Genomic DNA, 16,180 nt, shown 5'->3' with positions numbered 1-16,180 from the left:
CATTTTCGATTTCAAGCCAACACCTTAGCAATGGGGTGCTCACCAATAGTTGAACAAACGTGACGGTCTTTTGAATTACTAATTACTCCACAGCAGTTACCAAGAGACAAGATAATTTATCATGTTTTTATTGACTGAGGGAAAGAAATGTATGGGTGAATTAGTTATTCAAAAGACTGTCCCATTCGCCAAAACATCTATAGTTACAGGAGTTTGTGCAAAAAACCAAACATAGAAAATTTTCCAAATCCCCCATTTTGATTAATGCAATGAAAAATGAAACTTTTTCTATGTTTTACTTTTTTACACCGCCAATTCTTCAAAATGAAAATATCTAAGATTTTAAGTTCTTCTTTTATTCAATGATTTTGTATGGCACTTTGTTGACAATCTAACTCTTGCATCAAATTCCTGCTTTCTTCAATAAATTAAAGATGAGAAAAAACCTAAGCTTTAGGATCCTGGATTGAAACAAATATATGAAGGGTGGGATTTTACAGCCGCCTGTCGTGCAAGCCACGGGTGCCAAAAAAAAAGGGCCGTGTGAAATGTGGTAATCTCATTGGTGGAAATTTGATAAACAGCTGCAAACGAGCCCTGGGAAGCAATCAGTAGAAGAGACAGATTTCGATATAAATTTCTCTCTACAAGGATTACTTGTGCTTGTCAGTGGCGGCCTGGCAGGGGGTGCAGGGTGTGCAGTGCACCACCCAGAAAGATCTGAGAGGGGCGCCAAAAGAGCTTTTCAAGGGGGCGCCAAAATTTTGTTGATGTTTAATTGGGCAATTTGGCACCCTTCGGCACGTTTATAGCGCCTTCTATGAGTACAATGTTAATTTTTTTCGCCTGCGGCGCTTTATTTTACCCTCTTGCATCCTTTCTCTTCAATTTTTTCAACACTTCTATCAATATTGAATCTGAAGTAAGACAAGTGTTGTGTATCCACCAAGGGTTAAAGAGAATGTGTCGCCCTTATGAATTGGGCGTATGAGAGTGCTCTTCCGCGGCCCGCTAGAAATGTTTGTTTGACGGATACGAAAGTCAGTTTTGATGGAAATCCAAGATGGCGGCTGTTGTTTCATTCGACATCTAAGTTTTGTTGCAAGAAGAGAAATTTAACATTATTTAGCAAACTCGATTCGACTCAACTTTATTTCTCACTTTCCCCTAGTTACAAAAATGCTCACCCCCAAAATGAGAGATTGCCAAAATAATCAAAACTTGTTGATTCTCGCTTTGGTTTTTGTGGTCTTATACTGACTAACTTTCTCCGTTTTAGAAGATCTTTTAAGCTGTTTGACCTTCCTTACACCAAAATTTTTTGCCTGCGGCGCCAAAATTTAAAGATTATCAGGTAATTTTTCTGATAACAGTTTTAGAAAGCAAAAATATAGACTAAATCGACTTACTACGTATAAAATTTCCATTTCAAAGCGGCGTTACTTTCAACCAGTCACTGTTCTTACAGTTTAATATTTTCACTTAATGATGGTGGGCGCAAATATTAAAGGACAAAAAATACCAGGGGCGCCAATTTTCATAGTTTGCACCACCAAGAAAATTAAGCCAGGCCGCTACTGGTGCTTGTCAATGTGTTGTGTCAACTTATCAGCATTGTATTGTTGTAAAGGGAAAGATAAAAGAGGTAAGATTAGCCTAGTTTCTAATACTGATATATCGTGAGATCGGGTAACTTGCATCAGTCTGTCAGTGGAGGCTAACATGGATATCCCTCAAACAAATGACCTAGCTGGTCATTAAAAAAGAAAGTTAAATCAAAACAAAAATGGTAGAGTAGAGCTGCGAGCGGAGCTGCATAGATCATTGTTTTGAAATTTTGCTCCTTTAATTGGTCAGCCATTTGATGGCTATGCAAGTTTCCCTCCACTGACAGACTGATGCAAGTTACCAGACTTCACGGTAGGAGTGCTCAGTATATGAAGTATGCAATAACAGAGAGAGCTTGGTAGAAATTGGAGTCGGCAAAATATTGCAACTTTGATTTTGATTAGCTGGAAAGAAATCTGTTGAATATAATAAAAAATCCAACCTTTTTTTCTCTTTTTTTCTTGTCCACAAAAATACTTCTCCAGCCGGCTAGAAATCGCAGCAAATAAAAATCCCAAAAAAACTGCTGACTTGTTGGTACTTCACACTGACGAAAGTAACTAATAAGTGAATAAAAGTTTAGTGAATAAATATTAAAATTGTACACTACAAACTTTCTGATTGGCAAAAAAAATTTCTAGAACAGTCTTGTGACTTTGTTTTGACTACTTTCGATTTCAATTTTGTTTTGATGCAATCGTTTCTAAGAATAGATCATTACATAGTTTTTGGCCAATCAACAGCTCCGCGATTTATGCCGCCCAATGGCGGATATTCGGCGGGCGGACATTCCTGAATGATTTATTTTTTGGCGGGAGAGTTACTTTAGACTTTCAGCAGCAGCCATTCTGTTCGGTCGTGGCTTCTTCGTAAAGACAAAAGACAGATCTGGACTTATTTCGTACTTTCCAGTCTCTTGTTCGTAGTTTTTCTGACTTTCTGGTTCTGTGTGAGTTATTTACTATGTTTTCTAACTTACTGAATGACTTACCGACAGATCGCCACCGGTGGGATTCGAACCCACTAAATGCAAAGTTCCGATGTTTGGAAACCTAATGCCTTTTACACTGTGCCACGGATTCATGCCGAAAGAGCGTTTCTGATGGCTATTTATATTGTACAAACTGCAGACCAGACTGTATTGAGAGAAAATCACAAAAGAGTGCTTTTTTCGAGCTCCAACCCTAACCCTAACTGATAATAACCAAATTCCTAGCCAATCTGATACGTAACCACACCCAAACCACACCCAAACCACACCCATACCCAACCCTACCAGGTCGCCTGCAGGTCCTGACACTATTCCCGCATGCCGGATCCGAAAAATAGATACATGTCTTTCGCGTTTACGAAGAAGCCTTCACCATTCTGGTCATCGGAGTCCAGCAGCTCTCTGGCTCTGGTCTGGGATCACCAAATAGGGAAAGAATTTCTGGATATTGAACGACATCAGTTGTTTAAAAAAGGTATATTTTCTTAATCCTACAAGCTACAGGAAGCTTGAAACAACTTTCCTATTTAGCAATTACCTAGAGCTTTATTTTTTTTCTCAACTTCAGTTTTTGAGCCAAGCGTTTTATTCTGTCTGTCTGTATTGTGGTCTACTGTGTATGTTGTGTACGTCTCAAAACCTTTGGGAAACCTGGAGACAGGTTGAACAGTATGGCCAGATTTGGTTTGGCAAAACCAAAATAAAAAAACAAGTGTTTTTGGGTTGAATGATGCCAGACGATCTCAATCGAACACGGAATCGACGATCGAACCTAGTCGAACCAGCCAAATCGAACGCAATCGACCGATATTTGATTGGTTCGATTGTTGTTCGACTGGCTGGATCTATCGTCGATTCCGTTTGATTGAGATCGTCTGGCTTTATTCTTGCAGCTTCCCAACATCCAAGCTCTCATAACTCAAACATCACACCAGTGTGGAATCCATGCAAAAGCCACGCCGAAGATATTTTGAGGATCAAGAAGGTTACACCCAATTGAGGACATTCTCACGCCGAATATATTCGGCGTACTGTGCATGAATTCCAGACTGGACATCACAAGCCGAATGAAATTACTTTCGATTTCCCGTAGAAATTATGCGATGAACAATCAATCCAATCAATGAATCGAAGATCGAACGCTATCGAACATCAATCGAACGCAATTAAATATCAATCGAATCTGAAAATTGCGGTAATATTCGATTGATATTTGATTGCATTTGACAATTGAATTTCAATCGGTCGATTGCTTTCGATTTGGTTCGACTGGTTCGATCGTCGATTCCGTTCGATTGAGATCCTCTGGATGATGGCATGACCCGTCCTGTATTTTTATAATCTGATGTATACAGTACGGGTATGACCTGTGATATGGTGCGCGGAAGCGCCAATAAATACTATCTTCGTTTAAAACATACTATCTTTTTAAAACATACTATTTTCGTTTAAAAACATATATACTATCTTCGTTTATAAAACATATATACTATCTTCGTTTATAAAACATATTATCTTTTTTAAACAATACTATCTTTTTTTAAAACATACTATCTTTGTTTAAAAACATACTAGGCGGTCATCTAAAAACTGTTCTATTCGCGTCACCCGCCAGCATCATATTTTCCGCTGATTTTCCGGTGCCGAGATGTGGAAAAAAAATTCCGGGAAAAGCAATTTGTTCTTTTAAAGTATAGCTTTTTTCTCAATTGCTCTGACGGCCATCGAAAATAGTTTGACGGCCATCGAAAATAGTTTTGCTCGCGTCACCACCCGCCCCTGAATTACTGGCGTGATTAAAAAAAAACTGGGAATTTTTTCGACTGCCCATGCATTTTTAACACCCGTTGCGACGCGAACAGAGCATTTTTCCGATGACCGCCCTATCTCATTTAAAAAGAAACTATCATATTTAAACTGAAACTATCTAAGTTAAACTTTTCTTCTTTCTTCAATAAGGCCGAGTTACCGTTGTCGAGTTATAGATCAACTAATTTGACTGATTATAAAAAATTCTGAGTTATAAATCTTTCTTGTCTCGCTTATCCAATTTCCAACGGTTATCCAATTTCCAATGGTGCGTATGCGCATTACGATAACATGTGGCCGATCACCAAAGGCATGGGGTAGAACTTATTTCTTAGTTTCTTGACAAAGACCAAAAATAAAATGGAGGAAGGAAAAAAGGCCAAGCTAATGGAACAGTTAAAAAACGTCAAGTTAATGGAACAGTTGAAAAACGTAGTGGATAATGTGTGTTCTACTGGTTGGCCTTCCCCTCCTCCTTGACGCCATGTTTATTTGAAACGCTGCTATTGCGTTCACTATGTGTCACTCTCCCCCAAGGTACCCACTCTCCACCGTAGCCCCTTGGGTAAAAGAGACAAAACCTTAATCGACATTTAAACAATATATTTTTTAACTCGTTAAACTGTTAACTCGGCTTTTCAAACCGTAAGTTTCTTTTTAAATGAGATGTATGTTTTTAAACAAAGATAGTATGTTTTTAAAAAAACATAGTATTCTTTTAAACGATAGTATGTTTTTAAACGAAGATAGTATTGTTTTAAAAATATAGTATGTTTTTAAACGAAGATAGCATTGTTTAAAAAAAAAATAGTATATATTGTTTTAAACAAGATAGTATCGTTTTAAACAAGATAGTATTCATTAGCGCTTCCTCCGTGCGCCATACTGTGAGGCAGATTTCTGCCTCAAAAAATTTACAGTGAGAAATTCGAATTTAGTGCTGTCCTCACTTACTAAAATAAAAACCATTCGAAACTTGCGCCATGGTTTCATCCATGTTTTCCAGTCTCCCCTTAAACAGCAAATTACCCTTTATCCATTTCTCCCCCCTCAATTTAGAATTCCATTTGTACTGTGCCCTTATTTCCTATTCCCCCCCTTTTTTTTTTTTTTAAATGTTCTTCTGTTTTTCTAAAGTACCCCTTAGATTTTTTGCTTGCAAGATTGGGATTTGTCTTCAATATTAGATTGGAGCATGGAATTTCTTACAGACATGGCCCCTGGCATGCAAATCAGATGAGGGGGCTGTACCAACGCACTTTGTTATAATGCCAGCCTTTGTATTTTTTACAACTTGACACACTTTGTTATAAAAATCAACACACTTTGTAATATGAAATGAAAAGCTGACAGGATTTTTTCAGCCAGTGGGGGTAAAAATAATGTATTGAAACTCCAATGGGGATTGTTATCACCATATTCTTTATGGGTGGGGATTTAAAATCTATTGTTTTCAAGTCAGAAAATTCAGTGGGGATGGGAAAAATGAAATAAAATTTTGCATTGAGGATTGGTTTAATCGATTATTTTTAGTGGGGACAAAAATTGGAGTATAATTTTCCACTGGGTCTGTGAGAACACCCCATGTGTTTTCAATATGAAAGTTAGAACATTTGATGTCTATTTTTCTTTTCATAGCCGCGATCAAAACATTCGATAACTACAATATTTTAAAATTTGGTTGGTTAATAAAGTCGATTGATTATTTTTCTTCAGCCATGTAAAGCTTTTTCTTTAATTGTGTCATAGAAATTACAAAAACCAGGGTTATGACTACTCTATGATAAATGTAACTATAATCGGCCCATGATTAAGACAGTAAGATCATTCATTATTTAGCATCTTTAAAGTATTTAGAACTGAACCCAGTTTATTTTGTTTACTTAAAAGTCTGAGACTTTGGATCTAAATCTTCTTTTTTCTCTGTTTTAAGTGTATAGTGAAGCAATTTACAGGGCTTTTATGGCATTTAAATTTATATTTTATTACAAAGTGGGCCAGCTTTTAGTGTTAAAGAAGTGTAGAGGTATGCAACTGTGGCGTTTATTACAAAGTGTGTTAGAATAGGGGCCAAAAAATTTTTCACCCACTGGCTGGGTGACAGAAAATTTTCGAATTTTCATCCTTAGTTTACCACCCACCTTATTAAATAGTATCTTGACCTTTACTACGCTGAGGCCGTAAATATACGTTTTTTGTGGGGTTTTAGGAAAAGCCGCCCTACTGCCTTAAAGACGCCTTTAAATCCCGGGAAATGTCTTATATGACGGAGAGAAAATGTAAGCAAACTATTTTCAATAGTTTAAAACCACCTACTTTCGATTTTTTAACTGTCAAAACAAACTGGAAAATCAGGCAAAATATTCTTTGGGAAATTATGAGCTCATTGACTGCTGTAACTAACTTTTTATGTTTATTTAGTGGAAAATGGTTTGTTTTATTGGTTGGAAATGTTATTTATTGCTTGTTTGTAGTTTATTCAGTGTTTGAGGTAAGTTTCTGCCTCCTTATTCTTTAGTATGACGGTACATTAAGGGTGAGGACTGGAGGCTTGTCGGCCGTCATCGACCGTCACCGACCGAAACCCAAGTTAAGGCTTATGATAAGGCTGCAAAGAGTTTCAAAGTGTATATACTATGTTATTTCTATTGCTTTCATGCTGGTTGATGATAGGAAAGTCATTTTTAGCTGTTTTAAGTGATATTTTCCATAAAAATTACCTGAAGGGGCCTCTGCCTTACGTGCCTCTGATTTACGTGGAAATTTTCTCGAAAACCAAGGTTTTCTAAAAATGGATTCTGCCTTTTCTAGTAAAGGTATGATTATGGTTTTTTGGCTAGCAGTTGTAGTTATAATGGTGGAAACAATGAGCCAGAAAATTATGGTATCGCAAATGTTCTCCCCACTTTTTTTTTAACCGGAACTTAAAATTTTGAAAAATACGACAATTGCGTTTTGAATTTTTTTCAACTCTAAGGCAGAAGACTACTGAGTCACCATTGATAGAGAAAAATCCTTTATTTTAACATTTTTGGAAAGCAGGATAGTTGGGCTTTCCAGAATGGGCTTATTTTTTTGAATCGGTTTAGTAGATCAAAAGTTATGACGGAAAGCGTAAAACTGTCATTTTTCCCAAAACGACAAGGCTTGCTGGGGGTGAAGTTCCTGGAGAGAAGGCGTGGTAAAGGTTAAAAATTAAGTATATTTAAGTAAAAAAACTTTGCAAGGTTATGAAAAGAGATTTGGATTCACATGAATTACTCCCCCCCCCCTTAAATTCAAAATTACTTTTTCTTTGGTCCCCTTAAACATAAGTCTCCCCTCATTTCTGAAAATTTCAAAAAATTTGCCCTTAAAATTTTGCTTAAAATTCAAGTCCCTCCTTATTTTAAGGGGGGCTGAAACCATGAGTGCTTTCTCTAAGAAAGTATGACCAGTAAAAGAATAACAAAATTTGATTGGCTATGTTTTCAACCGTTATTAGGATCTGGGAAATTCAAACTCTCAGCCCATACCATGCTATATATTTCGCCATCATATAAAATAAGAAATCATAGCATGGATCTCAGGCTAGACATGATGCTGAATTAGACCTTTATGTTTTCTATCCGCCATCTCAATTTTGTAGAATATGGCAGAAACCGTTTTCAATTTCCAAAATTTCTTGAGGACAGCCAAAACATGTTCTGAAAAATGGCATCTTGTGAATCAAAAATGCAGGAATGAATGTTTTTCTGATCCATAAAAAGTTTTTTTGACGTTAGATTGAAAGATGCAAATGAACCCGTACCTTTCAAAAAATTTGATGGTTTGATAAAGAAGGTAGATTTAATTTTAAGGCACTTTTTTTCGTTTTGTGAAAAAAGGTGAAAACGTAAAAAAATTATTCTATTCTCTCACTAAGATTCAATTGAAATGTCTTGAAGTTGCAGCAAAACCAAAAAAAACGTTTTAAAGTTATATATAAAAAAAGTTCTGTCTTTAGAACTAAAAAATATATGCTGTTTTCAAAATTCGATAGACTGTCATAATTTTAAAAGAAATCACAACCAAATGAATTTAAGCATTTTAAAAGTACATGATTTGAAGAAGTGATTAAAAATTTAACCACACACACACGCTGCTCACCATTGACTTACAAGCCCGAAGGGATAGACTCGGGACTCCTGGATAGGAAATGAAGCCACTTATTTCCCATCCAGAACGCTTGGGCGTGGTTTTTACACAAACGTTGGATTGAAAGTAAAATCCATCACTAGATTTAAAAAATGCAGTCCTCAATAACAAGGGAACTGCTAGATACAATCCGTAGTCATGATTGTGATGTGTTTTAGGCACGTTCTGGATGGGAAATAAGTGGCTTCACTTATTCTTGCCTGGGAAAGGTTAAAAATTCTACCCTAGCCCTTCGGGCTTTAACCTCAATGCTGCTCACATTATTGACGCCATTTTTTGTTTTTTGTTGTTTTTCTCTAGAGAGAACGCGTGATCACATTTAAGCTTTTCTCATTGCAAAGGTTTTCCTTTTGTGATGTGAAAGCCTACCTGGTGAGAGAGAGAGTAGCCCTCATGATCTCTACAGTACATCTACAAGTTCCAGCACAACGCATTAGTGCATTAGTAAAAGCAAGTATTTTGCTGCTACCATAACTTTGTTTAATGCGAACATACTTTGTCTAAGGGATCTTCTCAAAAATAAATTTGGGGACTAAATAATCATATTTAAGCGAAAAATTTGCTTAAATAATCAAAGTACTTCGATTATTTAACAATCGAAATTCGATTATTTAGTCCCCTCGGTTCGATTATTTAGTCCCCTCGGTTTGACTATTTGATCTTATTATTCGATTAATTAATCCTTTTGATTCCAAAATATAATCAAATTTTTTCCAAAACATAGTCGAATATCGGTTATTTTTTCTTACGTAGATCGAAAACAGCGCAAACAAGCCTGTGTCTACTGTGGATTTGAAAGACAGAAGAAAAAATATTTTCAAAAAGCCGTAGTCAAATCAACCAATGACTGCATAATTCTTCTTACCTTTAAGGATTTTTGAGCTACCAAGGGGCATCATAAATTATGAAATGATAGAATAATCCTTTAGTGAATCACATTATCGCATCATCTTTAAGTTTCTTAATGTTTGGATAACAATTCCACGATCTCTCCACGATAAAGTACTTCTATCTTTTTCTATCTTTTTAATTTCCACACACTTTCCTCTGTTATCAACCTCTCAACACAGTTGCTTCTTATGTCTTTGTTATTGTTTTTTGATTCGAAAATAGCACTCCATCGTTGTGTTCATGTTCAAATCAAAAAGGCCAAACAAAAAAAAAGATAAAAGGACTAAAGGGAGAGCGCTCACAAGATCAAGAATACGTCATTACGTCATATAAAAGCAGGAAGAAAACATTCTTTTGCTCTATTATTCTGTTCGCAAACGTCAATCATGGCGTTTTGATTGGTCAATGCAACATTTTTTTCTTACAAGTTACGTCATGCTCTATTATTCTGTTTGCAAAAATGGATTCGAATTTTACATCCAGGTTTTTTTTAATGGCTAGATAAGAGATCGAATCATCGCGCAGAATTGATGTTGCACTTTTTGTCATCTAAAAAATGAAGTCGTTGCATTGTTTTTTGCGGGAGTTCTATTTTCTGCAAATCAAATTGCGTCACGCATTCGAAAGATTCGAAAATGTTGCAATCAAAACATTGAATTCATTTGTGAGTTTGGTTTTGAGAAGAAAACATTTTCTAAAAATTAAACCTAAAATATTGTGATCTTATTAATATTTTGAAAAGACTTTGAAAACAGAAAGTTATAAAATTTATTACATTGAGATATGGTTGTAAGAGGTATGTATGTATGGAAATGGAATGCTTTGTTTGCTTCAGTTTTCACTACAGACTTTCCTCACTTCGAAATTCAGTTTTCGATGGGAGCCTTTATTTATCTAAACTTTGTTTTTATTAATGGTGATTCATTTTTGGATATCAAAAACTCCCAAGGATAACCAGTAAGTTTTATTTATTTTGGAGGTAAAAAATGCTAAAGAGAATGAGTAGATATGTGTCGGTGATTTGTAAAATAAAAGGATTCTTTTTCAAAATTGCGCTTCCATTGAAACGTGAAGTTAAAATTGACGTTACAGCATTTGAAAAAAGATATAACTTCAAGGCAAGAAAATCGGATTACAACCTGTACTTTTTTATATATCATTTTTTAGCATTTTTTATCCTCTTTCACTTGCGATGGGTGGGAAAATTGTCCAAAACAAACAGCCGAATTTAACCGAAAACCATTTTACCGAAATTCGGTATTTTTGAGAGGATCCCTGAGATATAAGCGAAAAAGGATTAAATAATCGAATAAAGGAGATTAAATAATCGAATATAGGAGATTAAATAGTCGAAGCTATTCGAGTAAACGACGGCAGCTATTCGATTAAATAGTCGAATCATTAATCGAACTTAATAATCGAAAATCGATTATATTTTTGAGAAGATCCCTAATTCCGTCATAGCAACTATCTAGTCTGCAAAATAGTTGGATTGATATTTTAAACAGCTTACTCATACTCAGAAGGTTTTATTTATACATTTATAAAACCAGATAGTTGCTATGACGGAATTAGACAAAGTATGTTGGCATTACACAAAGTTACAGTATAAACCAGGGGGTTCACAATAATATTTTGATTTGAAATATGACGTCATTTTACCATGCTATTCAGTGCTATTCCCAGGAGAATCATTTACAGTCAACTGAATAAGGATTATTCTTGCACATTTTGCTGCTGATTTTTCAGAATGTTATGGTGGAAGTGCTGCACTTCTAAGAGATGAGTGAATATAATTATTTATGGGTTCCAATTATGCATATAAGGTTTTATATTAGTTCCGGCTTTTTGCTTATGTCTTGCATACTTTCCCATGAAATCTCACCATGATAGATTTACTGTATCAGCCCTCGAATTTCAGGTCGGCATTCGGCAGTGCCGACCTAAAAGCCGACCAAAGAGTGCGTATGGTCGGCAGTTCATTGCCGACCATATTCATTGATTCTCTCGGCAGCCGACCATAAGTTATCTTTTAGGTCAGCAAAGCCGACCTTAACAGCAAAAAGTATTAAAAGAGAAAAACAACGTTTTATTATTTTATTATTCTTTTATCCTGTAACTGTAAAATGAAAGTCTCTAATAAGAACCATATCGCACTCAAATAAAAAAACAAACATTGCCGTAGCCTTTAAACAACTTTGCCGACCTAAAATATAGCTCAGATCGGCATTGCCGACCTAAAAACAAGCTTAGGTCGGCAAAATTTTGCCGGCCTTCGGCCGGATTTGGACGGCACTTGCGTGCCGACTTACTTTTACTTGAATTTCGATGGCTGCTGTATAAAGATGGCGCAGGATGGCGAATGAAAAGCTAAAAGGTTTATCTGCAGGGATATTTGTAAGCACTCTGAGCTGGGGCTGTTTTTGTAAATTAAGATTGAGTTTCTATTGCCTGAAAGGCCATCATTGATGAAGCTGGGGTCTGGGGGAAGCTTCAAAGCCCCCTAGTGGGCAAAGCCCTGGTGGGGGCTAAGAGGGCTAAGCTCTCAAATCTTTTTTATTAATTAGATGATATTAGTTTTGCTTGGAAACAGCAAAAAATTATATTTTGCTACAAAATAGTTTTTCTATTTTGGATTGAATATATATTTTGGCCAGTACTAAGGACATGAAAAAGTCTTCACAGGACAGTCTTCTGAGGGTTATTTTTTACATTTTCACTAAATGGATTTTTGGGAGGCGGGGAAAACTTCACGCTATAAAGTAAAACTTTTAAGCTTTGCTTTGGGGCAAATACAGCTTAAGACTCATCTATCACCATTACAGGATTTTGAGTGGGGAACAATTTTATATTCATTTTCAATAGTTTCAGTTTCAATTTCAAGCAAAAATCTTAGCAACAGGTTGCTCGTCCATAGTTACAGAGGTTTTTTTTAAAAGATCAAACATAAAATTTTTAAAATCCCCCATTTTGATTGAACCAATTAAAAAATTTGGTGGGAAATTTGATAAACAGTCCGCGAAGGAGTGCTGCAAAGCAATCACTAGAAGAGATCAGTTGATTGGTATTTTTTGTTTTTGATCCATTACACTTAAACTATCCAGTAACAAATTTTACACTAACTTGTAGTCGGAAAAATTCTCATCACAATGACAAGTTACTTCGAGAAAATTTGCAAGAAATACATTAAAACAGATTTAATTTCTTAATTTTTTGCACTTAAGCTTTTTATCTAATTATGCTGTTATACTATTAGAATTGCTAGAATATTTTGAGCAAGAAAATATAGGTTTATTTTGGTCTGAGTGAGGTGTTCTCAAAATATAAGCCCCTGAAGTCTACGCATAATTAGACTCAAAACAAAAGAATCTCGTCACATGCTAATTATACAGATTTTCTTTTGATCAACAATAAAAGAAATCCATTAACAGAAACAAACTCCCATTATTCAAATTATTGAAATTGGTGTCAGCAGCATGGATTCGGAGAGTGTCCATATTGACGATGTAAAGCATATTTAAAAGCAGTATAGTTGAGTCTCTATTATGATGTTGGGCCTTGGAATAGTTGAAACATACTTATTTCTATTTCTGTAAATTAATCCGCAACATTTTCTTTGATTGGTTTAATTTTTTACTACTTTCTTTTTAGCCCTCATTATTTTTCTTTTATTGTAATCATTTTCCATCAATAACAACATTGTCTACAAAAGTTTCATACACTTTGGGAGGTGATAAGAAAGTACTTAAAGCTCTTGTGTTATGACTTAGTATAAGTCAAGCTTGTCGGTCAGTCGTCAGTCCTCCCATTACAAGCACTGTCATACTTCTTGTAAAACCTTCTGAATTTAATCGTTTTACTTTACTGAAGAAGTTCAATAAAATTTTTTTAGTGATAGATAATATAATGAATGTATCAAAAAATATGTCAACACCATTATTAATGTCACCAGAGTTATCAAATCCACCTGAAATTGAGAAGATATTGGATACAACCCTTACAAAGGTTTTGTCATTTATATTATTTCTGAAAGCAGTTGGAAGATATGTTACTTTCACTTCCTTGAGAATAGAGAGCAAAACTCACAGGGCTTCAAAAAATGGTCGGACAAATCACTCCTTATCCTACCCAAGAGTCATCATTTTCAAGCTAAAGCAACTGTGGTCAGACATTTGTCCAAACCACTTGAAATCGTTATATCAACCCATGAGTTCAGTCTAGAAATCTTGTGTTTCTGGAAAGCAGCTTTAAAAATGTATACATAGAGATAAACTACTGTTCCAAAATTTAAAACATCTGAAAATTTATCCTTCTTCTAGGACAACAAAAGATACTACAAAGTTAAATGGATTAAAGTCACTTGGGAATCGGAAGATGATATTGCTTACTTCAACAATCTCATAGAAGCATTTTGGACAGAGTACACTAAAGAATGTTTATTGCAGTCAGAAACTGAAAGCTGCTCAAATGTAATACTCTATCAGTATTTACAAGGAATTTTGTCTAAGAAGTTGATATATGTGCAGCAAGAATTTTTTTTTCTGTTAGCAATCACTAATTTTTCTGCTAATTCAAAAAGTCTTTATGTCTAAAGAATTTGAATGTCACATTTGCTTTTCTTTTAAATTATACAGTTAAATCATTTTAATTTTATTATTCTATAAAGTTGAGATGCTAAAAGATTAGTTTAGATATAATGCTAAATATGTAATGTACCATCTACCACCTATAGGATTTGACCAGCAAAGATGCTTGCCAGTATAACAACTTGGACAATATTGGCAACAAAGAGATATACAATTATAATCTATTGCAGCAACATAACGATGTTGTTCCTGACAGCCATCAAACAAGCGACAAGCATCTGCTATCTCACACCCCAGTAGAATCAAATCTATTATCCATATCTAGTCATGAGATGTTGTCTCCTTCAAATTGTAGCTCACACCACGTAGCAGCGCCATCTGACATGCTACATTCTCACATCACCAATAATGAGCTTGACATGATCCCATCGTTCTCTCAAGATTGTGATTATAGTTTAGATGAATCAAACTTGTTAAAGTCTAATGAAGAACAGAATCAAACAGCAAAAATGATTGGTACATAATTTTCATTGTTATAGAGAACGGGAAATATTTCAGGAAAGTATATCAAGCTAAATTTACATTATTTTCAGATAGGAATTCATCACTTTTATACCTTAAAGCTACTTTTGAAAGCATTAGGGCTGATTAGAGTTTTTTGACTTTTCCATTATACTGAGATTTTGTTAGAAATTTACTTTTTAAACTTTCAATTTTTTGCCCATAGAAACTGATGTAACACCAGCTAAACAACTCTCTCATACACTCTTATGTAAGGATATAGAGAAGACAGAGCCAAACAAATCTTTGGTTGTTTACAAATGTTCATTTTGTGCCATCAATTTTGAATCAAAAGAAAAATATTTAGAACATGAAAAATCACATGCAGATCGAAAGTGCATTATTTGCGGAAAGGAATTCCAACGTCTGGGTCACTTGAAGGTGCACATGCATTCTCATAATAATATAAGACCCTTTGAATGCAAAGAGTGTGGAAAAGCCTTCCATGAGAAATGTTCGTTAAATAAACATCAGCAAGTACATTCTAATGTGCGCAATCATGAATGTTCCACATGTGGTATGAAATTTAAGCGAGCACAGCATCTTCGAAGACATAATGAAGTACATAAACAAAACAAACAGTTTACTTGTCTTTTATGTAATAAACAATTTTTACAAAAATCTGCCCTTGAAGCTCATATCAATGTTCATACAGGAAATAAGCCATTTAAATGTAAGGTTTGTTCTCATTCGTTTGCTGACAGGGCAACGTTAAGAAGACATACTTTAACGCATGCTAAAGAAAAACCTTACCAATGTTTGTTATGCAGTAAAGAGTTTTGCCGGCAAAATTCTTTGAAACTTCACATGGTGAGTAAACACAAAGATTCAGAAGAATCTGCAACTTCTTCAGAATCAACTGAGAAGAAAAGCCAAGATGATTAAAATTAAAGTAATATTCTATCATAATTTATTTTAGACATTTTAATGATTTTATTATGCCTAGTTTATTTATGCTCAAGTTTCAGATGTAGATAAGAACTTGTTTTACATTCACTCACCATCAAGATAAGGTTATCACTGTTTTTTACTAACATTCTGCCGGTTGGTAGGGTGAAGGTTTAAATTACAGGCTTGCGCCAAAATGGACTTTGTTCGAGTCCTAAGCACTTCCAGGCAGGGAAGTATGGTGAAATATGGTGATGGACTCTCTACCTTCACTTATTTTGTTAACTTTTACATTTTTTTGTTTGTTTATGATTTGATGTGTTTTTGCTTGTCCTCTCAGTCTCATAAACAATTTAATTATCTGAATACCAGGCTCAATATTGAAATTCAATAATTTATATCAGCAAAATATTTAAAAAAACTTGATTCTTAGATTTCAGAAATGAATTTAAATGATTTTAGACTAGTAAGTAAATTCACTGGTGTAGTTTCTTATAAAAACATGATTTGATCTGATTTTTTATTTCCTTTCTTATTTCAATTTTTTAATGCTAAAATTTTTTTTTGTAAATTTTGTAAATATCTTGATATAGAATGAGAATTGAGAATGAGAATATTTATTATGAGAAATTGAAAACAGGGATTTACTTCGAGTAACCTATTAATATCA

The 16,180-nt window shown here is 34.8% G+C and overlaps 1 protein-coding gene across 1 annotated transcript; it reads left to right on the top strand.

The window, feature by feature from the left end:
• Positions 1-13,343: 13,343 nt before the first annotated feature.
• LOC136803684 (zinc finger protein 1 homolog) lies at positions 13,344-15,911 on the top strand. Its single transcript, XM_067060402.1, has 4 exons — positions 13,344-13,480; positions 13,795-13,944; positions 14,208-14,577; positions 14,789-15,911. Exons 1-4 carry the CDS (start codon positions 13,382-13,384, stop codon positions 15,505-15,507), a joined length of 1,338 nt encoding a protein of 445 aa, XP_066916503.1. The 5' UTR covers positions 13,344-13,381; the 3' UTR covers positions 15,508-15,911.
• Positions 15,912-16,180: the final 269 nt, after the last annotated feature.

Source organism: Clytia hemisphaerica, unplaced genomic scaffold (assembly GCF_902728285.1).
Source record: "Clytia hemisphaerica strain Z4C2 unplaced genomic scaffold, Clytia hemisphaerica genome assembly, whole genome shotgun sequence".
NCBI classification, from domain to species: domain Eukaryota; kingdom Metazoa; phylum Cnidaria; class Hydrozoa; order Leptothecata; family Clytiidae; genus Clytia; species Clytia hemisphaerica.
This window is presented reverse-complemented; position numbering and strand designations above follow the sequence as displayed.

Bases quoted from the DNA above. Each gene is read 5' to 3' on its own strand.
- LOC136803684 (XM_067060402.1), top strand. From the start codon at position 13,382: ATGAATGTATCAAAAAATATGTCAACACCATTATTAATGTCACCAGAG. The intron at 13,481-13,794 runs GTTTTGTCATTT...TCCTTCTTCTAG, and splicing joins TGGATACAACCCTTACAAAG to GACAACAAAAGATACTACAA. The intron at 13,945-14,207 runs GTAATACTCTAT...TACCACCTATAG, and splicing joins AAACTGAAAGCTGCTCAAAT to GATTTGACCAGCAAAGATGC.